The sequence below is a fragment of the Arachis hypogaea genome, chromosome 20 (genome assembly GCF_003086295.3).
Source record: "Arachis hypogaea cultivar Tifrunner chromosome 20, arahy.Tifrunner.gnm2.J5K5, whole genome shotgun sequence".
Classification (NCBI taxonomy): domain Eukaryota; kingdom Viridiplantae; phylum Streptophyta; class Magnoliopsida; order Fabales; family Fabaceae; genus Arachis; species Arachis hypogaea.
In genome coordinates, this window is record NC_092055.1 from 5924715 (window position 1) to 5950816 (window position 26102).

General features: G+C 33.8%; 1 protein-coding gene across 1 annotated transcript; it reads left to right on the forward strand.

Moving 5' to 3' along the window:
- Positions 1-11203: 11203 nt before the first annotated feature.
- Positions 11204-15157, forward strand: LOC112782868 (G-type lectin S-receptor-like serine/threonine-protein kinase B120). The gene is made up of 7 exons (XM_025825510.2): positions 11204-12822; positions 13190-13312; positions 13439-13668; positions 13763-13973; positions 14068-14305; positions 14399-14546; positions 14649-15157. Exons 1-7 carry the CDS (start codon positions 11535-11537, stop codon positions 14949-14951), a joined length of 2541 nt encoding a protein of 846 aa, XP_025681295.1. The 5' UTR covers positions 11204-11534; the 3' UTR covers positions 14952-15157.
- Positions 15158-26102: the final 10945 nt, after the last annotated feature.

The window sequence follows — 26102 nt, forward strand, 5'->3', positions numbered from 1 at the left end:
TCTTTTCTACTCTAACTTCGTTCATCCAAATTTCATTTATTACAACTCCAAATCATGGAGTTTTAACTTCATGAGTAAGGAAAGTATTCAACTTTTGAGTTTCAGTCATTATTGAGATTTTAAGGTAACTCTTTGACTCAATAGTTAGCTATATCTCAAATTTTTGTCATCTTTATACTTGTGAGTATAGCAAAATCCGAAATTAGGGTTTTTAGGTTAGAGAATTTGGAGTTTTTGTCAAAATGAGTAAGATTATGTTAATTGACAACATTAATAGCTCACAAATATCATTATTGTCATATTTCTAGAGTTGTAGAGTTATTGGACATCACTTGGTAGCTCGTTGACGCGCTCAGAGTTGCTTCTGGTTCCTTGGAATCAAGTTGTGAGTGGATATTATGTCTATAATTATTTTTAAGTGTATTATTATCAATATTTAAATTGAAATGTTATTTCTAACATTTGAAAATATTTTCTTACTTGACTTTATTAAACTTTAATTAAATTTTAGTATGCATCTGTTCTTGCTGAGATTGGCCGGTGTATAGCTCGTCCATCGATGAATGTCTTCAAGCTTCTCGTTGGGATGAGTTATACATCGGCAAGGAGAGAACAAGGGGGTGGGTACCTGCAAAAGACACTCCGACGCTCAAGTCAGTAAGTGTTTAAGAGGTATATAATAATTCTATGAATATAGAATGTAAGACATGAAATGAAAGTTATCATGTGTTATGTTGTGTTTATAATAATTCTAAAAATATAGAATGTATTACATGATATAGAACTTATAGAACTTATCATGTTGCTCCCTGAGATTAGATATAGAAGGTTCCTTTTATAGGCATAGAATATTAGAATTGATGAATGATATTCATGTTATGACCGTTTGGTCATTAAGATTGAAATAATGGTCATTAAGTCGGTAATGAAGGTGTTGGTTACAAGCAAAGAATAAATGATAGTTAACGCCGAGTTATAACTCATAATGCATAATAAAGACTGAGTTATAAGGTGACGGATCACAGCCCCAAAGCTTTGTCTGTTGATCATATGATCCAGGCTAAGCTTAGAAAATAAAATGAGTTATAACTCGGTTAAAAGATGAGTGAATAATGATATGGTGAGCCCCCAAGCTTAGTCGGGTTATTATGTCGGCACTTATTCAAAAAATAATTGAGTGATAAGAGTCATTCAATCAAGATAGTTGTGTGGGGGATACTTTTTCGCTTAAGAACAATTTTAGCATTTGACTGTATGTGAACTGAAAAGTTCAGAAATTAATATCCATTGATAGAATCGATTGTATGATTCGATGATATAATGGTTAATTGTCTTGGGAATTTTTCCAACCCACAACAGCTTATTGATGAATTTCTCGCTCAAAACAATTAGTTATTTGAATATTTACAATTTATAGTGAAAGTCTGATATGAATAAGATGAATTGAGAAAATGAATATGTATAAAGTCGCAACATATATTAAATAATATATATTGTAAAAGTAAAAGAGTTTAAGGTAGAAAAATATACCTTGAAAGTTGATAATTGTAGAGAAGAAGACGACATATATGAATGTCATACATGTCAAATGTGAATATCTGAAAAAAATTTTTTAGGACATGCTTTAATTTGATAATAAAGTAATAAGATAACAGTTATTGAATTATACATTTAGTATAATGTTTCTAGCAGTTACAGAATGACGAAGGATATTCTCCGTGCAATAATAGTAAATTTTGAATGTTTGCATGTGTTTTTGCTTAACCTTTTGTATTAAACAAATAGTAACATAAAAGTTAATAGCATAAAGTGAATAGTGTAACAGTTATATACAATTGATATATAATTAATTTTTGATGGCATCCAATTTTAAGTTTTGAACTCATCATTACTGTCATTTAATTGTATAAATGAAATCATTAAGCAATAAGAATATAATACATAATGAAATAAAAATGCAATTGACATGGTTGTTATATGTCATTATTGTATAGAACATATATTGAGGTTTGAATATAACTAATAAATTAGTAAATATTAGTTACACAAAATATAAATGCAAAAATATGTGTGAATAAAATAAATAATGTTATTTGTGTAAGTAGAGAACTTTGAAAAAGTAAGTAAAATTGATAAGTGAGTTTGTGCTCGGATTGGTTGAAAACCGAGTTTGTTCTCGGATTGATTGAAAGCCGAGTTTGTTTTCGGATTGGTTCATTGATCGATTATGAGATGTGAAATATTATGATACGTAAAAATGAAGCAATTTGAATGTATAAAGTACATAGTTTATAAAAAGTTACGATAGATTAAAATTTGATAAGAGGTATTAAATAAAATATTAAATAAGATTGTTGAGATTGGTTCAAAAAATTGAATGTAAATCAAGTTTTATGAACCTAAGGGGAGTGGAAATTATTTTACTCGTCCCCACAGACGGCGCCAATTGTTCTTGCTGAGATTGGCCGGTGTATAGCTCGTCCATCGATGAATGTCTTCAAGCTTCTCGTTGGGATGAGTTATACATCGGCAAGGAGAGAACAAGGGGGTGGGTACCTGCAAAAGACACTCCGACGCTCAAGTCAATAAGTGTTTAAGAGGTATATAATAATTCTATGAATATAGAATGTAAGACATGAAATGAAAGTTATCATGTGTTATGTTGTGTTTATAATAATTCTATAAATATAGAATGTATTACATGATATAGAACTTATAGAACTTATCATGTTGCTCCCTGAGATTAGATATAGAAGGTTCCTTTTATAGGCATAGAATATTAGAATTGATGAATGATATTCATGTTATGACCGTTTGGTCATTAAGATTGAAATAATGGTCATTAAGTCGGTAATGAAGGTGTTGGTTACAAGCAAAGAATAAATGATAGTTAACGCCGAGTTATAACTCATAATGCATAATAAAGACTGAGTTATAAGGTGACGGATCAGCATCTTATATATATTTGATTTATTATGAAATTTAGTAATATGTTATAAGTATTAGAGATTTGTTATAAGTGATTTGGTTTGGATTGGTTGGGAGACTCTGACTAGAAAGCCGTAGTTAACGGCGGTTATATATGACGTTAACTTAGATGCATCTAACTCAGACCTCAGCTAGCAAGAGCGTTGCTAGCCCAACGTGTAGGTCACACGTTAGATCTGTTATACCGTACGGACACACTAGAGGAAAGGGCTACCCTTAGAGGTGGAGTCGCCCTAAGTGTGTAATATTTGATTTGATTTGACTTCTGGAATGAGAACTCCCATTTCAGTTCATTCCGCTTAATTATTTATCTATTTATTTGCATAATTAATTAATATGAATTCCTCATCTTTGGAAAGAAACATAATTTTCATGGTAAAATTTGTATTGTCTCGTGTGGGTTATAGATATAATATTTGCTCACTGAGTTGCAAAACTCACCCTATTATATTCCCATATTTTTCAGATACAGGTGTCATTCCAGGTTCCATTCCACCCGCTCCACAGTAGATCTTATTCATTCGGTGAGCCCTTCTTATTTCCAAGGGCTATGTGATATGTAATGGAACCTTCATATAAAAACTTAGAGTTTTTCAATGCTCCATATGCCATAGGCAGGATCCTCGTGTGGGTTATGTTATTTTGAATCTTGAACTATTTAGATAGTAATAATAATTTGGTTATGTAAGACTTATGGATTTAACTATATACTCTAGTTATCAACTTAATATATATGATGCGTATTTTGGACATGTTTGGTTGTGGATATGATTGGAATATGATGTTGTTGTTGTCTTTGAAAATGGATGTTTATTATTGAAACAAGAAGATAGTATTTATGTTGGTAAGATCCTAGGAATAGAGGAGATTCTGTCTGTTTTTCTGAAAAATTTGGTCGTTTGGCTTGTTGAGGGACTTGTCCCTTGAGCGCCAGTCATGGCTTAGTTCGGTTCATGAGAAAGTGGTATCAGAGCCAGGTTTCCTGTGTAATATAGAGCAAGTTTCCTCTAGTAAGATCACAATTGTGCAAATGGAAGCCAGCCCATTTTCACAAGGTGTAATGTTACTAGAGGCCTATAGGAAGTTGTCCTTAATCTTTTGGTCTCATAATTCTTTCTGTCTGTCCTATTGTCTTTGAACCCCATATACGTATCTCGTTGGTGATCCGATCGCTTTATTTACTCAATAGGTGGAAGATGCCACCTAAGAAAAGACATGGTGGAGCTGTTAATGCTCCTGATACTGCTGAATCTAATAGGGCAGTTTTTCCGCCACTTAGAGTGCTTCGACAAAGACCAAAGAGCCAAAGAATAGTTGATAGGCGTGGAGAAGGGATACCCCGCGAGGGAGTTCAAGAAAACCCTGCAGTAGGAGTGGCTCAAGCAGACTTGGCAGCTGAACTGAGGGAAATAAATCAAACTCTTAATGCAATATTATAGGTCCCAACAAATCAAAATAGGAGCAAAGCAGGACTTCCTAATGTCCCAAATCCTCAGCCTCATAGAGTTCATCAATTGTTTGGGGATAAAGAGCCTCCAATTGAGAAGTATTTGAAATTGAATTCGTCTACTTTCAATGGAGATTCATTGGATGAAGATCCACAACAATATCTAGAGGATGCAAAGAAAGCTATTCAGACTCTCAAGTGCACCAAGGAATGGGCTGTTGAGTTAGTATCCTACAACTTGCGTGGTTTAGTAAGATACTGGTATGAGTCTCTTCTTGGGAGCAAAGAAGCAGCTGGATTACCTCCTCCTTCTTGGGAAGAGTTCACTGAAGAGTTTCTTGCTCGATTTTTATCCAGCTAACAAGCAAGCAGAAGATACAATTGCCTTTGAAAGATTAAGGCAAGAGAATATGACAGTGACTGAGTATGCTAAGGAGTTTACTAGACTTTCTAAGAGTGCTCCGTACTTGGTGAACTCAGAAGAAATGAAAGTTCGTCGGTTCGTTCGTGGGTTGGCAGAACCTATGTTCACTACTCTTATGCCTGAAGTCGGACGCATGTCTTTTAAGGACGTCCTAAACTCTACTTATGGAATTGAAGCTGGGATAGTAGAAAGAAATGCTTATAAGGATGTTGGTAAGAAGACCAAGGTGAAGGGACAATTTTCTGGTGGATCTAGTTCGGGAGGATTTTAATCACATCATGGTCAGACTAATCAGCAAGGTTATTCGAGTTATCGAACTCGTCCTCAAACATCAGCCCGAACATCCTTGGTCACCCTGGTTGACGACCCCTCCCTTTCCTCCTTTTTCTGCTGACCAAAAAAGGCTTTCAAGCTAGCAGTAGTAATAGTTGGCGCCTTCTTACCTACATAAATTCAACAAAACATTACATCAAATATCAACATATCCAGCACACACAATAATCGATCAAAACAAAGTATTACCTAAGTAGTCCAACATCCTTTGAGTATTTGTACCCCATTTTTACAGTTCAGAAACTGACAGTAACTTATGTTTAGAAACCCCACAGACAAGGAATTCCAACATCAGGTCGTCATCCTCAAACCTATCCTCTACGTCTAACACTTGATTCAGCTCAGGTGACCAGTAAAGTGGAAACCTTTCCACCAATAACTCGTTTAGGTAGAAAGGAAAGTCATCTTCCTTACTGCAAACCTTCACATGCATAACTTTGAAGTCTTTGAAAGAAGACTTGTATAAACCAAAAATCGAACGGCCAGGGTAGCTACTCAAGTTAACCCACAAGCCTCTCCTGACATCTTTTACCTGAAAAAGCAAAAAGAAGAGCCTCAAGGAGGGGGTGCTCTAGGTACTTCATCAAATTCTCAAACACCCTAACGAAACCCCATGAGTTAGGGTGCAACTGCGAAAGAGCACAGTTCAACCAGTACAATATCCCACATCCAAAATCAGTAAAAGGTATCCTCACACCTAGCTCAGTCAACAAACAACTATATAAATAGAAGTAGCCCCAATCATCGTGTTTCTCACAAACACGATCACCATCATTGCATGGCAAGAACTCTAATCTCACATTACTACCAGCTCTAACCCATACATCCATGCCTAGTTTCTGGATGGATTCAACAGACTTGAATAAAGATGCTTGAGTCTTCACATCAGTATCTACCCACCCAGAAGAATTTTTATTGTTCACTATTACTTTCGTTTTTCCCATGTTTTTCTTTTACAGGTAAAAAGCAAAGGAAGAAGTACAGTCAAACAGAAAGGGAAGAGGAACTAACCTTTTTGACATGTTCCACCAACAAAAGTCTCAAACACGAATAAAAAAATTGGGAAACGAGGGATAATTAAGACACCAAGTATGTAATACAAACGGTTACACTACCAAGCAAGATGAACCGTTGATTTACAAGGCAAAAAACTCCTCAGATCTAACGGATGGGGACAACTTGAAGTATAGGCCAGATGTCACGTCCATTTATGATGGAACACGAAAAGGTTTTACAAAAAAAAAAATTTCAACTCTTCCTTTCTTAGGCAGGTCAGGTTTCGCTTGGGGGATTATGTCCTCAACCGACGTCGTAATGGCCAAACGAACAAAAGCTCAACCTGCCTTTTAGGCAAGTCAAGTTTGGGGGCTGTGATATGGGGGTTATACCTCGGCCATCAGTTCTACAATCTCAGCCATAAGCATTAAACAGCTCGAAATGGGAATATCTGAGGCAAGAATATCGTGGTAACAGTCAACAAACATTCAAAAGCAGTATCTTCCCTTATGAGAAAAGCGGAAAAAGATATTGATCGAGGATCACTACCACCTCTATAAATCCAAAGCTGGAATAAACAGAATAACGTCGGAATAACAAGATACAATCACTCTCTACTGATTTTTTTATATTCCTAAATACTGACTTGAGCGTCGAAGTGTTTTTTGTAGGTACTCTTCTCCTTGGTATTCATTTCAGCCGACGTATAGATCGACCAGCATCAACGAGGACAGAAGGAAAATTTCATAACTCGGTCGTGATACTCTGACAAGAACAGAGGACAATAAAAATTATTTTAAATTAATTTAAGATTATTTTATCTTATATTTATTAATTATTTTTAAAATAAATATATAATATTAAATGCAATAAATATATAATTTTATATATTATATATATGCATAAAATTATAAATATTAAATTAAATAAAATAATTTTTGGTTTTTGGGTGATGGCTAGCGTTTCGTTAACCGTTGCTTTGTTTAAAACTATAACTATAATTATATATAATATTGATTTGAATAAAAATAATATTTGAGACTATGATTAAATAAAAATATTACGCTATTAGTTAATGATGTTACTAGTTAACGAATATGTTATGTTACTAGTTCACAGACATATTAAAACTAATAAATAGGGATGACAAAACTTTCCGAGACACGGGGATCCTTGCTGGAACTGTCCCGAATAGGAATCCAACTCTGGAAAAAATTTTTCGCAGGGATGGAAATAGGGGACAAAATTTCTCCGAGGCAGGCACGAGGACCCGAGCGGAGATCCCCTCCCCGTCCCCGCTAATCCTCGAAACACAAAACATATATATATAGAAACCCAAAACTCCTAATCCTCATTTGCATAATCCTTCTTCAATTCAGAGATCCCTAACGCTGTCCATACTCCATACTCTATCCAACCTCTCTGTTGCCACCCCCTTGCCACTCTCCCTTGTCACTGCATCGTCACACCTCACCGTGCCATCACCCTTACCGCATCGTGCTCTCTATTTGTGGCGTTCCTTTTTGTAACTCTGCCGTCGTGTCCATTTTTCCCTGTGTTGCTGCGTCTCCCACTTCGTCTACTGCTCTGTCCTCTGGCTCGCCATTACGTCCCAACACTGCGTCATTTCGAAAGAAATTACCATCTTGTCGTTTAGACTTTTTGTATAAAATCTTACTGTTTTTGTATATGATGGATACTTGCGGCTCTATTTATATGGAAATTAATAATTAGTTAGAAATATCAGATAGATAGGAAATGGGGTCTCCGCGGAAAATGGGGCCCTGTGGAGAATGGGGATGGGGAGCAATATTCCCCCACAGCGGAAAACGAAGACGGGGGCGGAGAGCAAATCTAGGGGCGGGGATGGGGAGCAGGGAGGGATTCCCCCGCCCCGCCCTGTCTTGTTGACATCCTTACTAATAAAGTCACAAAATTACGAAATTGTCAAATCATAGCATTAAACACACACATTAAAAGCAGTAAAGTTACGTTTGTTTATAGGGACAGGACACTGAGACACAAAATTGTGTTTAACTGATAAGACATAGACAGAAACATTGTATCAAGAGACATTGAATTAATGTATTTTGTGTTCATCCTGACAGAAAGGACACAGAAACACTAATAAGGGATACAACTTATTTTTCATTTTTTCTTTTATTATTCTTGTTAATTTTTTATAATTATATTTTTTATTATTATATATATATTTTTTAATTTTTGAATAAAAAAATGAGAATAAATTATATTTTTATAATTTGTTCTATTTTATCACCAAATAGACAAGAACACTAAATCTTGTATTTCTGTTTTTTATGCCTTATTTTTCATATCTTGTCTTCTCCTGTTTTCAAAAACAAACCAGCCTAAGTGTCTAAATTATTACCTCATAAGATAAAAAAAAAAAAAATTTAACGAATAACTTTTTCTCAATATACTATCACCTAAAATACTACTAACTTAAGTATCGAAATATTTTACAGGTCCGACTTAATTCCAATGTTGTAAGATTAGGATTTCCAAATCTTATTAGCTAGCCACTTCAGCAAAAAGTACGAACAAATACTATATTAATTTTTTGAATCCCGTTAGGGAGACAATAGACTATTTGTACAATGTGTACAATGGGTTATTGAGTTACAAAATGAACATTCCCATACTATCTAGAATAATCATCCGAGTACTAGGGATAATAAACATCTTTCCAAAAAATTAAATTAATTTTGGGTTTACCAAAGATCGAACTCTTGACCTTTCGGATCTAACGTTCTAACACCATATCATGATACCACTCTTCCCAAAAACTTCAGCTAATGGAAAAATGTAACATTAATGGTTATATCTCTAATACTCCATAAACCTCCATTGTACACATTGTACAAGTATTCCATTGACTCCTTGTACTTTTCCTATTAATTAAAGCCACGGGCAGCCAGAGGAAGCTCATCTCAAATGGTCGGTCCCCTTGCACTTTCTAAAATTAGATCCTCCGCGTTGAATTTATCAATGGAATGGTATGCATAACTTTAAAGTCAAAATACATATATAAAATATGAACAAAGAAAATATTACTCAGCCCTGCGGGCCTGAAATGGAAACCACGTGGTCATTCCCTGTGTGGAATCATACATTCTGGGTTCCATATTAAATCCTAAGACTTGGTGGCCGGTTTTGTGCTATATGCCTGATTTTGGGGTGTGAAAATCTTATAAAGAGAAAGTACGATAATGTTAATTGGGATGCAAGCATGTATCATCAGTTCATCACGGGCCAGAATCGAAGGTGTGTTGATGAAGAATATTGTGGCTTGTAACTTGCAATGCAAGTAACACGGTGAGAACCCACGTTTGTCTTGCGCAGTATGCCAGTGTGGAATATCTAGCTAGCTATACTTAACATGAAGTGCATATGCAACTAATAATCTTCACCAACTTTCTAAACTAGTTTCAAGGAAGTTGAACGGAACTATTTTTTAATTTTTTTTTATTTTACTAGTTTAAAATGTTAATTTACTCGTTTAAAATCGAAATCGGACTAAAAGTAATTCGAAGCAAACGATTTAACGAAGAAGCACGCGATAAATGGTACAAAATAAAATACTAAGCATTCAATAAACCCAACACGACGGGAATAAATAAAACATTAAATCCCGAAAAGAAACGAGAACAAAACTGTAAAAAGTGTTACAAATACTGAGGTACCAACCTCAAAATACTTAAAAAATAAGTAAAGAAAAATTCTATGTAAATTATAAAATGGAAACAACATTCTCATCCATGACTTTCTTAAAGGCATCGACTTCGGAGACATCTAAGTCGGGAGCCTTCAGTTTAATTTGCTCCTTGATATTTGTCTCGGCATCAAACACACCATCGATAGCCGCTTGCTCGGCCCTCCAAATGGCAAGATGAAGTTCCTCAATATTTTTCATTAGTTCGGAAACCTGCTTCTTTAAGGTTGTCTCACTCAAATTCAAAGTAGTTTGAGCTGATTTCAAAATTTTCACCTCATCTTTCAAAAAAGAAGTTTGCATAGCCGGAAGAGGAGTAATTGAGTTATTGAGTTCCTTAACTTGGTCAGAGGTCTCCTTGTCCTTGACAAAGAATTCTGAGCAAATACTCATAATCTCCACCTTTGTATTTCAGATATAAATCGCAAAACTATTTTTTTAATTATTTTTTATTTTAAATTTTACATTCTAATTCTAAACTTTAAGTCTTCTAAAGAATAAGGGTTAACAAAATAATTTTATAATAAAAAATTAATTAATATTAACTAATTAAAAAATAATTTCCTATAGTTGTTAGTTTTGATCTCATGATATCATAGCAGGCCTTTTGTCTCGAGAAAATTGTGGGAGTTTTGCAGTTTAAGACAATATTATTTATTATTGTTGAATTATTCAGAGAATTGTGAGTTATTCAAAGACCAAATTTATGGTTAGTTGCTAGAGATATGTTACAATTCAAATTCATATTAGATGTTTCCTTATATAATATAATAGTCGTCTAATCTAATTATAATTATTTTCACTTGTTTTAAACCTAGAGTTTTAATAGAAATCGGAAAAAGGAAAGAAGGAAAGTGGTGGTAGGATCGAAGCATAGGGCGTAGAAATTGGTCAAAAGTATAATGTGAATCGGCTGGAAAGCTCAACATTCCAAACATGGGGTCGCCTCGTCGCAGTGGGATACATTAATAAGTCAATGATTAATCACTATTATAATTTAAGCAAGTGCTTTTTAAGAGTATTCGAAGAGTTATAACTTATATAAATTATTTCTTTTTTGGGTGATCGAAATAAATTAAACAAAGAACTTATATAAATCATTTAATTCTTGGAAAAGAATTTGTATTTTTATCTAAGAATCTGAATTCTGAACCTAACTTTTAGTCGTGCAAAAAAAAGTAGTTTATTATAAGGAGGAATATCGAAAAAAAAGAAATAAAAAGTTATAATAGTAGAATAAACAATAAAGACTAAAAAAGTCAGTATGGTACACCTTCCTCTTATGACTATTTTATGAAGACTATGACGTTTTCTTCCATTTTCAACTTTGTTCTGATGTTCTCCAATCTTCGCACGGCGTCTTCACCAACCGTAACAACAACACTACCGCCATCACAGTTTCCTCCCACGCTCTCTCTTCCCCTAAAACCGTGTTCCCTTCGGAATCCACATCCCTCAAAAACCTTCTCATTTACAACACTGTTTCTCTCTGTTTTTTCATAGTTTCAGCCGACACTCTTGAAACTTGAACCTCCTCCTCTTCGCATTCTCCATTTATTATTAATCATTTCCTTTCATTCTTCTCAATTCCCTTTGAATTCTGGACCGCTTTTATGGCTACTGTGTTTTACCAACACGTGTCTATTCTGTTTTTGCTCTGTTTCTTCTTCTTCCTCTGTTTCTGTGCTATGTTTTCTGCTGCAGCTGCCAGGTCCAGCATCACAACCGCTCAGTTCATTAGGAACCGTGACAATCTCGTCTCAGATGGAAACAACTTCGAAATGGGTTTCTTCACTTATGATAATTATAACAACACTTACGTTGGGATTTGGTACTACACCATTCCTCAACCATACGTCATATGGGTCGCTAACAGAGACTACCCCATCAAAGGCGATGGTGGCGCTATAACTATCCAACAAGATGGAAACTTGGTTATCTTCGATGAACAAAAGCGCAAAGTATGGTCAAGTAATGTCACGATTTCTGCGAATAACAAGACCACTGAAGCTGTTCTTGGTGATGATGGAAACCTCGTACTTACACTCACAGATTCTGGGAAAAAGGTATGGCAGAGCTTTGAGGATCCAAGCGATACGTATTTACCGGGTATGAAGGTTCCAGCGAATCCTTCAAAGGGGAAGAAGAACTTTGTCTTCACTTCATGGAAATCAGCCAAGGACCCTTCAACTGGGAAATACACAATGGGGGTTGATCCTGAGAGTTTGCCTCAGATTGTGGTTTGGGAAGCAGGGGAAAGAAGGTGGAGGAGTGGTTACTGGAATGGAGGAGTCTTCACTGGTGTGGACATGACAGGAAGCGTGCTAGAGGGTTTCACTATTAACAAAGGCGATAAAAGCTCTTACTTTTCTTATAGCGTGCCCAATGGTAGTGATAAGGTAAGGTTTCAGATAACTTGGGATGGGTATGAGAAAGAGTTGAAGTGGGATCCTTCTCAGAAACAATGGAATGAGACACAGAGAGGGCCTTCTAATGATTGTGAGGTTTACAACAAGTGTGGTAGTTTCTCAGCTTGTGATATTAGTTCAGGTTCACCTGTTTGTAAGTGCTTAAAAGGGTTTCAACAAAGAGGTGGTGTTGGTGGTGGGTGTAAGAGGGTGACACCACTCAAAGCTGAAAAGACAACCTCTGAGGTTGGTGTCAAAGAAGATGGATTCCAGAGGCGTCGCTGCATGAGGCTGCCCGATTTTGCGCAGCAAGGAAACCCCCTTGGCGCTGACAACTGTGAGAGCTTTTGCTTGAAGAATAGTTCTTGCACTGCTTATGCTAATGTTAGTGGGATTGGGTGCATGGTTTGGTATGGGGAGTTGGTTGATCTTCAAGATTTTAGAGGAAATGTAGGAGAAACACTTTTCATTCGTTTAGCTGCTTCTGATTTAGGTAAGGTAAAACAATCCTCTTAGTTGTTTGTTTCCATTGATCAATGTGTCCAATTTTGATTTGAATTATTAGTACTACTTTCTATATAAGGTTATTGAGAAACTGCCTCAACTGGTCTTAGCTTCACTATCAGACCTAATATCTTGAATTTGGTATCAGGGAGAAACCATATTCTAACCCAATATATTGTTTCTACCATGTAAAATTTAATAAGAACGAATCAGAATGATAATTCTTAAGTCTAGCCACTAACATTGGTTTCATTTACTTTTTGGCTGTTAATTTTATTATCTAGACAATTATGAGAAGGACAGAATTTCTAAATCTCTCACAAGCGTCTAATTACATATGGCTTCTATTTCTTCAGTTACAGATGATGGAGGGAAAAAGAACAAGATTGTGATAGTAACAGCTATTATAGCAGGATTAATCTCTATAGGGATTTTTGTATTTATAGTATGGAGGTGCAAGGCAAAACTCAAACTCAAAGGTAAGATATTTGACCTCCTAATTATTTCTAAAACTCTTTGATGAATGACAAAGGTATAATATGCTGTTTTAGATGTTAACTTCATATGTGTTGCATTTTTATCTCCTCCCTTATTTTTGGCTGCAGTTTCGTCCGCTTCATGTCGCAAGAATAGTGATGTAATACCAATTTATGATGCAAGCAAGAGTAAAGAGATGTCGACAGAATTTTCAGCATCAGCTGATCTTAGTTTGGAGGGTAATGAGCTAAGTGGACCAGAACTTCCACTTTTCAATTTTAATTGCATTTCCATAGCCACAGACAACTTTTCACAAGGAAATAAGCTTGGGGAAGGGGGTTTCGGTCCTGTTTATAAGGTAAAAGTTCTTCTGTTAATCTTATAATTTTAGGAATATAATAACTATATAAGGCTTCAAAGATCTAATAAAAGTTGTTTATTCCATTTACCAGGGAAAGCTTCCAAGTGGAGAACAAATAGCTGTCAAAAGGCTTTCAAGACATTCCTGCCAAGGTTTGGAGGAGTTCAAGAATGAAATGATGCTGATAGCCAAACTACAACACAGAAATTTGGTTAGACAAATGGGTTGCTCTATTCGCGGTGAAGAAAAATTGCTTGTATATGAGTACATGCCGAACAAAAGCTTGGATCGCTTTTTATTTGGTAAGTTAATAAGTTTCTTCATTGAAAACCATTATGGAAAGCAATTATCAGCACACTTTATTAACAATTTTGCTCTTTCTGGTAAACATGACAGATCCGGTCAAGCAAACAGAGTTAGACTGGGCAAGACGCTATGATATAATTGAAGGCATTGCAAGAGGACTACTTTATCTACATCGAGATTCAAGACTAAGAATAATTCATCGAGATCTAAAAGCAAGCAATATTTTATTGGACGAAAACATGAACCCAAAAATCTCAGACTTCGGGCTGGCCAGGATATTTGGTGGAAACCAGAACGAAGGCAATACAACCAGAGTGGTTGGTACATAGTAAGTATGCTTCAATTTTGCATGTTTGAGATTGTTGATTCAACCACTTATCCAATCCTTACTTGAACTAAACTAACCTCGTGGTATTTGCAGTGGTTATATGGCTCCAGAATATGCAATGGAAGGTCTATTTTCAGTTAAATCCGATGTATATAGTTTTGGTGTATTACTATTAGAGATTGTGAGTGGTCGGAGGAACACTAGCTTTCGTCACTCAGATGACACAAGTCTCATTGGATATGTGAGTAACTCATTACATACTATTTATTAGCAACACTTAGTAAGTTTTCTCAAAGATTCTAAAATGCTGATTGTGCATGTGATGGAATTGAAATTTATGTAGGCATGGCATCTTTGGAATGAAGGCAGAGCAATGGAGCTTGTAGACCCTTGCATACGTGAATCAAGTCCTAAAGACAAAGCTTTGAGGTGCATAAACATAGGAATGTTGTGTGTGCAAGATTCAGCATCTCATAGACCAAACATGTCCAATGTAGTGTTGATGCTAGAAAGTGAGACAACCACTCTTCCATTACCTTCACAACCTTTGGTCACTTCCATGAGGAGATCTGAGGACAGAGAATTTCATATGGAAGGTCTTGATGTTTCAAATGATTTAACTGTCACAATGGTGGTTGGAAGATAGAATGAAAATGAAGGAATCATTGTATGCTGTTTTTTGTTCTTATTTTGAAAATTTGGAAATATATGCTTTATTAAATTTGAAGACACTGTATATATCAAATTTGTATCTATCTTGAGACTCCGGTAAAAGAAAAATAAGAATAGAGGCTAGACTGAATTTAACATTATTGCCGTAAAGGAAAAATGCAAATTGGGATTTGTGCTAAAGTTGCTGTAACAAAGTGAAGGTCGACATGAATATTGTGTTACATTGACGTACGTGACTCGGAGTTTTGTCATTTGTGCATGTTCCATGTGCATATAAGTCAACAAAGTTAGACTTTTCATTGAAATTAAGTCATGAGATATTTTTTCAAAAGAGCTTAAGGGAAAAATGAGGGTGAAACCTTGGGATAACAAATTTAGAAAAGAAAAATGTTAGGAGTATCAGAATTTATATTTTTGGTTATTACTTAATTGTTAATTTAATTTTGTTAATTTAATAATTTAATAACATATTTTATTCTATATTTTAAAATATTAATAACTAATACTTTGGATTTTTTTAAATAAGTAAAATAAATATTTTAATTACCGAAATATACATTTTGGAGTATTTTTATCGAAAAGTATCGCATCACTTATTTCGTTTACAGTGTAAATTGTAAATGAGATAAGACAAAGAAAAAATGTAGCTTATATTTTATTTATAGTGTAAACAAGATAAGTGATGTGATGCATTTCGGTAAAAATATTTTAAAATGTATATTTTGGTAATTAAAATATTTATTTTATTTATTAAAAAAAACCCTAATACTTTTTAGTAAATATCTTTAATTGAACTCGAGAAGAAAAAAACAAATAAATAAAGGAATAAAAAGTGAGCAATCAAGTAACACTGTTATATAAATAAAAAAGTAAATAACTATTTCTGACCACGAAAGATTCAAACGCCGACAAAATTAACCATAAAAGAATAAAATTAAAGTTATACCCATAAAAGATAAATTATGTTGGACAAAAATAACCAATTATTAATTTTTTATTATTTCTATTAAAAATTTAATTACAATACCCAAATTACCTCATTCTCTTCTATTATCTTCAACCTTTCAAATTTTTCAACTCAAGTCTCTTTTACCAACAAAATCACTACCTCTTTTTATCAAATTTTGAATACCACCATCACTACCACCGTCACTGTCAACATCACCGTCAATACAACTCATCAATAAACCGAGACAGAGTGAGACAAAAGGAGATAAACTACTGAAAGAAGATAAACAAAGTCAGGAGCAGTAACGAAGAGCAAAAATTATCAATGCCGTTGTCTTCAGCAATCATTAGGCTCGGGAGAAGGAGGAGAAGCGTTGCTTCCGTCATTGAGGCGGTTCTGCCGAGGCGGCGACGGAGGAAAGATGCTCTAGCCCTAACTCCAATATATTTCCAGCGTCTTTTTGTTGCAGCAATGGATCCGTTGTCAGAGAAATTGAAAGGTTATTATAGTTGTCAGAGAAATTGAATAAGAGCTATAGCTCATTTCATTTTCTATATAAATTCTCCAAATTGAATAAAAAAAATGTTATTATTTGAGCTTATAGATTTTTATTGAACTTTTATTTTGTTTGTCCCTTACTTGATTGTTTTTTCTTACTTTATTTTCCGTGATTCCCATGTTTGTGTGCGAGGCAAAATTTTTTGTGGGCAAACTATTGAAGAAGATTGCAAGAAGAAAATCAATGGTTACTAGCATAATTGTGTTTAGTTTATCTCTTTTGTCTCACTCTCTTTGTGATTTTACTATTTAACAGAGAGTTGAGTTGAAGAATTTGAAAGGTTAAAGATAATAGAAGAGATATGGGTATTAAAGATATTTTGATTAATTTTTTAATAGAAATAATAAAAAATTAATAATTAGTTATTTTTGTCAAACATAATTCATTTTTTATGGATACAATTTTAATTTTATTCTTTTATAGTTAGTTTTGTCAATATTTAAATCTTTCATGGTCAGAAATAGTTATTTACTCTAAATAAAACTATCTGATAAGAAACAATATAATACCTATAATGATAAAAAAAATCCTACAATTAACTACTGTATATTATTTCTTTAAAAGAAATAGGTTTAAATAAATTTGTAATTGATGAAATTGAGCTTAGAGAGATGAATTCGTGTGTACTCTTAGAAATGAGAGAGAAATTAAATGAGAAAAGTATGTGAGATTAGGAAAGTGATTTTGATATTACGATGAATCTCAAATTCTCAATAAAAATACAGAGCACAACTATACATAGTAAATTCTTAATAGAAAACTACTCCTACCCTACTATTAGTGTAAGTGTGTAACGAACTCATAATTATAAAAACCGAATCGAACTGATCGGTTTGATCGAAAAATTGAATCATAAATTAGTTCAATTCGTTTTTTAGACTGTTTAAAATTGAAAACCTGCATGAACTGGTTCAATAATGGTGCACTCTATGGTGCTCTATAGTACCGCATCTTTATTTGTGATCTAATGCGGCCTATGGTCTTCCAGCGTGCCACTTGTCCACCAGTGAGCGTTTGTTAGTTTGAAAATTTTCAAAATAGTCTTACAGCGTGACACTTGTTAGTTTGAAAAATTTCAAAATGATAGCAACAACTCTCTCAATGTGCTTCTTGTTGTAAAATAAATAAAAGAATAAGGAAGATATAAATATAAGATAGAGAAATATAAATATAGAATTCTAGTAATAATATTCACCACAATTACTATCTTAATATAATCGAGATGATTATTATATCACTAATATATTATAAACTTAAGACCTTGGATAGATAGAGAAAAGAAAAAATTATTATTATAATGTATGGAGGAAGGAAAGAGTGTTTTATTATTATTGTGTGTATTGTCTCGTACCATACCCCCTATTTATACATGTATAGGGTTCATATTTTCAACCTTCATTAAATGTAAATTCTTTCTTGGTAACATGAATACTGAGTCACCCATAATATTAATGGGCATCCATATCCTTTGTGTTTATCACAACACTCTCTCTTGGATGACCATTTAGGATTATTGCCTCGTTAAAACCTTACTAAAGAAAAATCCAATGGGAAAAAACCTTAGTGAAGGAAAAAGAGTACAATATCCTTTGTGACGAGGACTACCTCATTAAAAACTTTGTCAAGAAAAATCCAATGAAAAAAAAACCTAACCAAGGAAAAAAGAGTACAATCTTCCCCTCTTGTCGACATCATTTAATGTCTAGAAATCGACGCATCCCAATCTCATGCACCAATCTTTCAAAGGAGGATCTTGGGAGTGACTTTATGAATAAATCTGCCAGATTGTCACTTGAGCGGATCTGTTGGACATTAATTGTCCCTTGATTTTGAAGATCATGAGTGAAAAAAATTGGGAGAAATATGCTTTGTTCTATCATCTTTGATGTATCCGCCTTTAAGTTGAGCAATGCATGCTGTATTATCTTCAAACATGATAGTTGGAGCTATCTTATGATCAATCAGTCCACATGATGATAGAATATATTGGATCAAACTCCTGAGCCAAAAACACTCGCGACTAGCTTCATGAATCGCTAGTATTTCGGCATGATTAGAGGATGTTGCAGCAATCGTCTGTTTCGTGGACCTCCATGATATAGCTGTACCCCCATATGTGAACAGATATCCTGTTTGAGATCTCCCTTTATGTGGATCAGACAAGTATCCAGCATCTGCATAGCCAACTAATTGTGACTTTGATCCATAGGGATAAAACAATCCCATATCAACTGTCCCATGAAGATATCGAAAGATTTGTTTGACTCCACTCCAATGTCTTCTGGTTGGAGAGGAACTATATCTTGCTAGTAAATTCATAGCAAATGATATATCGGGTCGTGTATTATTAGCAAGATACATTAGTGCTCCAATGGCACTAAGATATGGTACTTCAGGACCAAGGATATCTTCATTCTCTTCTTTAAGACGGAATTGATCCTTCTCCACATCTAAAGATCTTACGATCATTGGGGTACTCAAGGGATGTGACTTATCCATATAAAATCTTTTCAAGATCTTTTCTGTGTATATCGTTTGATGAATAAAGATCCCATTTTTTATATGCTCGATCTGCAGGCCGAGACAAAATTTAGTCTTTCCAAGATCTTTCATCTCAAACTCTTCTTTTAGAGTTTTTATAATTGTTGAAATCTCTTCAGGAGTTCCAATGATATTTAAATCATCAACGTACAAAGCAATTATAATGAATTCAGATGCAGATTTCTTTATGAAAATACATGGACATATATCATCATTCTTATATCCATTTTTTGCCAGATACTCAGTAAGACGATTATACCACATTTGTCCAGATTGCTTCAGACCATATAAAGATCTTTGTAATTTAACTGAGTATAATCCCTGTGAATATTCATTGGATGGTTTAGATATCTTTAGTCCTTCAAGGACTTTCATATAGATATCCCGATCTAATGAGCCGTATAAATAGGCTGTTATCACATCCATTAAGTGCATATGCAGTTTATGATATGCAGATAAACTGACCAAATAACGCAATGTTATCGCATCCACTACAGGGAAATACGTTTCTTCATAATCTATACCGGGCCTTTGTGAAAAATCTTGTACCACAAGTCGGGCTTTGTAGCGCACAACTTCATTTTTCTCATTTCGTTTTCTCACAAATACCCATCAGTATCCAACAGGTTTTACATCTTCTGGTGTACGGACTACAGGTCTAAAGACTTCACGTTTTGCAAGTGAGTCTAATTCAGCCTTCATGGCTTCTTCCCATTTTGGCCAATCATTTCTTTGTCGACATTCTTCGACTGATCTTGGCTCAAGATCCTTACTTTCATGCATGATATTTAATGCCACATTATATGCAAATATTTCATTGACAATTGTCTTATTTCGGTCCCATTTCTCTCCTGTAAAGACATAATTTATCGAGATCTCGTCATTTTCACAATTTTCAGGTACCTGAACGTCTTCTGCCGTTAAAATTATATCAGAATTTTGGACAACCGCAAGGTGTTTCTACTATGTCTTTTTCAACAGGAATAGTATTTACTTCTTTTTGCTTTCGAGGATTTTTTTTCTTTGGAACCGACAGGCCTGCCACGCTTCTGGCGTGAATTTGCTTTAGTGGCTACTTGTCCTACTGGGACATCAATTCGAATTGGGGAGTTTTTTCCTGGTATATAAGATTTGGTTATCCTCTTTGTATCGGAAAATGCATCAGGCAATTCATTTTCTATTCTTTGCAAATGTATAATCTTTTGAACTTCTAGTTCACATTGTCCTGATCGAGGATCTAAATGCATCAAGGATGATGCATTCCAATTAAGTTCCTTTTCAGGAAACTTATTCTCTCCCCCTATTGTTAGAAATTTTGATTCATCAAAATGACAATCCGCAAATCGGGCTTTAATTACATCTCTAGTTTGTATCTCAAGATACCTCACGATAGAAGGAGAATCATATCCAACATATATCTCTAATTTTCTTTGGGGTCCCATTTTGGTACGATTAGGTGGTGCAATGGGAACATATATCGCACACCCGAATATTCTTAAATGGGAAATATTTGGCTACTGGCCAAAAGCTAATTACATAGGAGAGAACTGATGGTAACTCGTTGGCCTCAAACGAATAAGTGCTGCGGCATGTAAAATAGCATGCCCCCAAACCGAGGTTGGGAGATTTGTTCTCATAAGTAAGGGTCCAGCAATTAATTAGAGGCGTTTAATAAGTGATTCTGCTAACCCATTTTGTGTGTGAATATAAGCTACTGGATGTTCAACACTTATTCCATTAGCCATACAATAAGCATCAAAAGCTTAGGAAGTAAATTCACCAGCATTATCAAGACGAATTGCTTTGATTGGATTTTCTGAAAATTGTGCTTTTATTCGAATAATTTGAGCCAGTAATCTCGCAAACGCCAGGTTGCGAGAAGACAATAAGCACACGTGTAACCATCTCGAAGATACGTCTATTAGGACCATAAAATATCTAAAATATCCACATGGTAGATGAATAGGTCCACATATATCGCCTTGAATCCTTTCTAGAAATTCAGGGGACTCAAATCCAATCTTTACTAGTGATGGACTTAAAATTAACTTCTCTTGAGAACATGCAGCACAACAAAATTCACTAGATTTAAGAATTTTCTGGTTCTTTAGTGAATGTCCATGGGAGTTTTCAATAATTCTTCTCATCATGGTTGTTCCTGGATGACCCAATCAGTCGTGCCAAGTTATGAATTCATTTGGGTTAGTAAACTTCTGGTTTACAATGGCATGTGATTCAATTGCACTAATCTTGGTGTAATACAACCCAGATGAGATTTTGGGTAATTTTTCTAATATAACTTTCTTATTTGAATCATGAGTTGTGATATATAAATACTCATGATTTTCCTCCTTCATTGACTCAATATGATATCCGTTTCCGCGAATATCTTTGAAATTCAACAAGTTCCTCAGAGACATGGTAGATAATAGTGCATTATTTATTATAAATTTTGTTCCTCCAGGAAACAAAATTATAGTTCTTCCGAAGCCTTCTATCACATTGCCTGAGCCAATAATAGTATTAACACATTCTTCTTTTGGCACCAGATGGGTAAAATATATATCACTTTTGAGAATAGTGTGCGAACTTGCACTATCCGCAAGGCATACATTTTCATTATATATCATTGCCATTTTCTTCAAAGACAAATAATAATAAAAGAGTAGTATGCACAGTTAAATTGAATACTTGATCGAAATTATTTTTCTAAGAAACACTGTACATAAAAATAATGTCATATACTAAAATTTTATTTTAAAACTTGACACATTTAATAATTTCAAAATTCATAAACATTAATATTTCATTATTTATATACATCATATTTGAAACTTAAATAAAACTTAACAATAAGTTCTTTACATTATTTATTTACATGAATACTTAACAATCCCACATATTAAACAATTCCATCATTAATTAAATGACCAATATTTTCTTCAGGGTCCTCAAAGAAATCAGATACATCATAATGAGTGGTGAAATTTTCAGCATCATTTGAAACAAAATTTGTTTCCTTTCCTTTGTCATCCTTTTTCAAAGATGATTAGTAAAGATCGACTAGGTGCCTTGGGATACGACAGGTACGTGACCAATGACCCTTTCCACCACAACGAAAACACTTATCCTCTGTTGATTTATTTTGCCCAATATTTCTTTCTTTATCCCACTTCTGGTGAGATCCTCTCTTTTGAACATAATTCCTTTTCCTTCCATAATTTTTCTTGTTTGTAAAAAAACCTTGCCATCTACCTCTTCTGGGGTAATGATTTGCCACATTTACTTCAGGAAATGGGGCGGCGCCAGTTGGGCACGCTTCGTGATTCTTTAAGAGCACCTCATTGTTGCGTTCAGCAAGAAAAAGGTAAGAAATTAACTTAGAATATTTTTTAAACCCTTTTTCTCGATACTACTGCTGCAGGAGTACATTCGAGGCATGGAAGGTTGAGAATGTTTTCTCCAACATATCATGATCAGTTATCTTTACCCCACATAATTTCATTCGTGAGGTGATTCGAAACATTGCAGAATTATATTCATTTATGGATTTAAAATCCTGCAGATGCAAGTGCGTCCACTCATATCGGGCTTGAGGAAGTATCACCGTTTTTTGATGATTATACCTTTCTTCAAGGTCTTTCCAAAGATCTGCAGGATCTTTTAATGTGAGATATTCATTTTTCAATCCTTCATCAAGATGACGACGAAGGAAAATCATGGCTTTGGCTTCATCCTTCTGGGATGCATTATTTTCAGCCTTAATGGTATCTCCAAGATCCATTGAATCAAGATGGATTTTAGTATCTAATATCCATGATAAATAATTATTTTCATATATATCAAGAGCATTGAATTCAAGATGAGAGAGTTTCGACATAATGAAAATTTGTTACCTGAGTCTTCCTAAAAATTTGATCAGAGTCTCGTGCTGATAATGTGTTATAAAATAAATAAAAGAATAAGGAAGATATAAATATAAGATAGAGAAATATAAATATAGAACTCTAGTAATAATATTCACCACAATTACTATCTTAATATAATCGAGATGATTATTATATCACTAATATATTATAAACTTAAGACCTTCGGATAGATAGAGAAAAGAGAAAATTATTATTATAATGTATGGAGGAAGAAAAGAGTGTTTTATTATTATTGTGTGTATTGTCTCGTACCATACCCCCTATTTATACATGTATAGGGTTCATATTTTCAACTTTTATTAAATGTAAATTCTTTTTTGGTAACATGAATACCGAGTCACCCATGATATTAATGGGCATCCATATCCTTTGTGTTTATTACAACACTTCTCAATATTATATATGATAAAGACTAATTATACAGTAAATCCTTGAATTAAATAATTTTATAAATATCTAATTTAATTTTAATTTTTTATTTTTTATTTTTTGAATTAATTATATTTTTAATTATGTACCTTTATTAATAGAAATATAAACTTTACTAAAAATTTATTAATTTTTATCTATTTCAATGTTAGTATTGTGATTAAAATTATCTGTTTTTATTCTAGTATTAAAATTTACTGATATTATGGATTTGTATTCTTATTGTGTCAGATTAAGATATTATTGTAGTAGTACTAACTAATTTTATGTCTATCTTTGTATTAGTTGTCTTTAAAATTTGAGACTTAATTGTTCTTAAAATGTTAGTGAAGATATGTGTTTTAAATTTTTTAAGTTTTTGATTATTTTATATTTTTTATTTACATATGATCGATTTTATCGGTTCAACCAATAATTTATCAATTAAACTAATAAACCAGTAAATTAGTAGTTTGACCGGTTTAATCAACAGTTCGGTTCTTACAACTATGAACTAACTCATCCTAGTTAGCTAACCATCAAATGTAACTAACTACTCAATAATAATAGAGAAAATGACAAATAGGTCATTGACCTTTTGATCCACAGACATTTAAGTTCTCGAAGATTTGAAAATACATTTAAGTCCCAAACCTTTTTAAAATCAGGACATATTGATCTCTCATGTTCACTTGAGTCCGTCAGACTCAACGGAAAAATCAAACGTGACTTTCGTTGTACTGACCTGATTGATACAGATGTACACGTGAGAGAATTTTTAAAATTAAACAAATTAGACTTAGGGATCAATATGTCCAGATTTTAAAGAGGTCAGACACTTAAATGTATTTTTAAATCTTGAGAAACTTAAATGTCCGCGAACCAAAAAGTCAAGAATCGATTTGTCCTTTTCTCTAACATTACCATCTTGACAATTTCTAATTTAGACCTACTCTCCAATAGTAATTTCTATAAAATATTTGTTTATATAATTTTGGGTTAACTACCAAAAACATCCTCGAATTATTTAAATGCCGATAAAAATGTATCTGAATTTTACTATCAACAAAAATGCCTTCAAATAATTTAAAAACGCGACAAAAATGCTCAACAGTAAATAGAGCAATTTACCAAAATAAATAATTTGGCTTCCAATTTTACCAAAATACACATTTTATAAAACGGATACCAAAATACATTTTTTCATAAACTATATAAACCACGACAGAGGACCCACGGTTTACAAATGAACGTAGACTGCTACAGGGTTTCGCGGATTACGTTCGAAACTAAACTGCACATAATCCGCGATAGGGGTGTCGCGGTTTGTGTGTGAATTGCAAACGTGCATAAACCGCGACCCTTTTCGCATCTACATCTCTCCATCTTCTTGCTCTGCATCACCATATGTCCATGGCATTAGTCCCACTGCATTGCTTATTCTCCCATTATGCTCTCCAATTCTCAGGTTATTCCGCTTTCTCTTTTTTTTTCATATATTTTTTTGTTGATTTTTTTCGACGACTCTTTTGATTATTTTGTTTCAATTTTATCAAAAGATCAAATTTTTTTGGGCCCTGGGATGTTGTGTTTATTTATTTATTTATGTTTTCTTTTTTTTTTTTCAGGCTATGTCTTCTCTACTTATTTCATTGGCTAAGTTTTCTGCCATTTGATCAAGAGAATCTCAATAATGCTCCTGATTCTTCCTTCAAATTTAAGAATAATTTATTTTTATATAATATTAAATATAAAATAATTAATTGCATTTATATAGATCAACCATTAAAAAATAAAACTAGTAAGTTAATTTATTATTCACCGTAACTCTTTTAATTCAGGTAGTACGTACTCAGTACTAAATAAAAAAATTTAACAAATTGAAAATATTTTTATTATAAACCAGCTAAACATATTTTTATTATTTTCAACATTTAGAAATAAGGTATCTTTTAAAAAAAATTTTTAAATGTAAAAAATTGAAAATAAAAATTATTTTTAAAAAATAAAAATAAAAAACGAAATCTAAACCTATTCTTAACAACCCCTCCATGAGATGTCAGACATGGTAAAGCACTGAAACTGGTAAAAACTATGCTTAAGATTGAAGGTTCAGGTTGAAAAAATGTTCAACTGAGAGCAAAAAATACATATACAGAGAAACCGCGAGACTCCTGCCGCAGTTTCTAGCCATTTTTCATAGAGTGAATACCCCATCCGGCCCCTGATAATTATCTTGAAAGGACAACGAGGTCCCCAACAAAAAAAAACATCCAATCCGGCCCCTGATAATTTTTTTTTGGAACTGATTAGCTCCTGTGCCAAAAAAAATAACATTAATTTTTTTTGGCACAGGGACCTCGTTGTCCTTTCGAAGTAATTGTCAGGGGCGGGTTAAGTTTTTTTTTGTCAGGGGCCGGGTTGGGGTTTTTTTTTGTCGGGGGCCTCGTTGTCTTTCGAGGTAATTGTCAGGGGCTGATTTGGGTTTTTCTCTTTTTCATATCAACATAAACCGTTGTAGAGTACAGCGGTTTATGCAAGTTTGCAATTCACACACAAACCGCGACACCCCTATCACGGATTATGTGCTGGTTTTGAATGTAATCCACGAGACCTCCGGTTTACGTTCATTTGTAAACCGTTGGTCTCCCGTTGCGGTTTACATAATTTATGGAAAAAATGCATTTTGGTATCCATTTTGCAAAATGTGTATTCTGATAAAATTGGAAGTCAAATTAT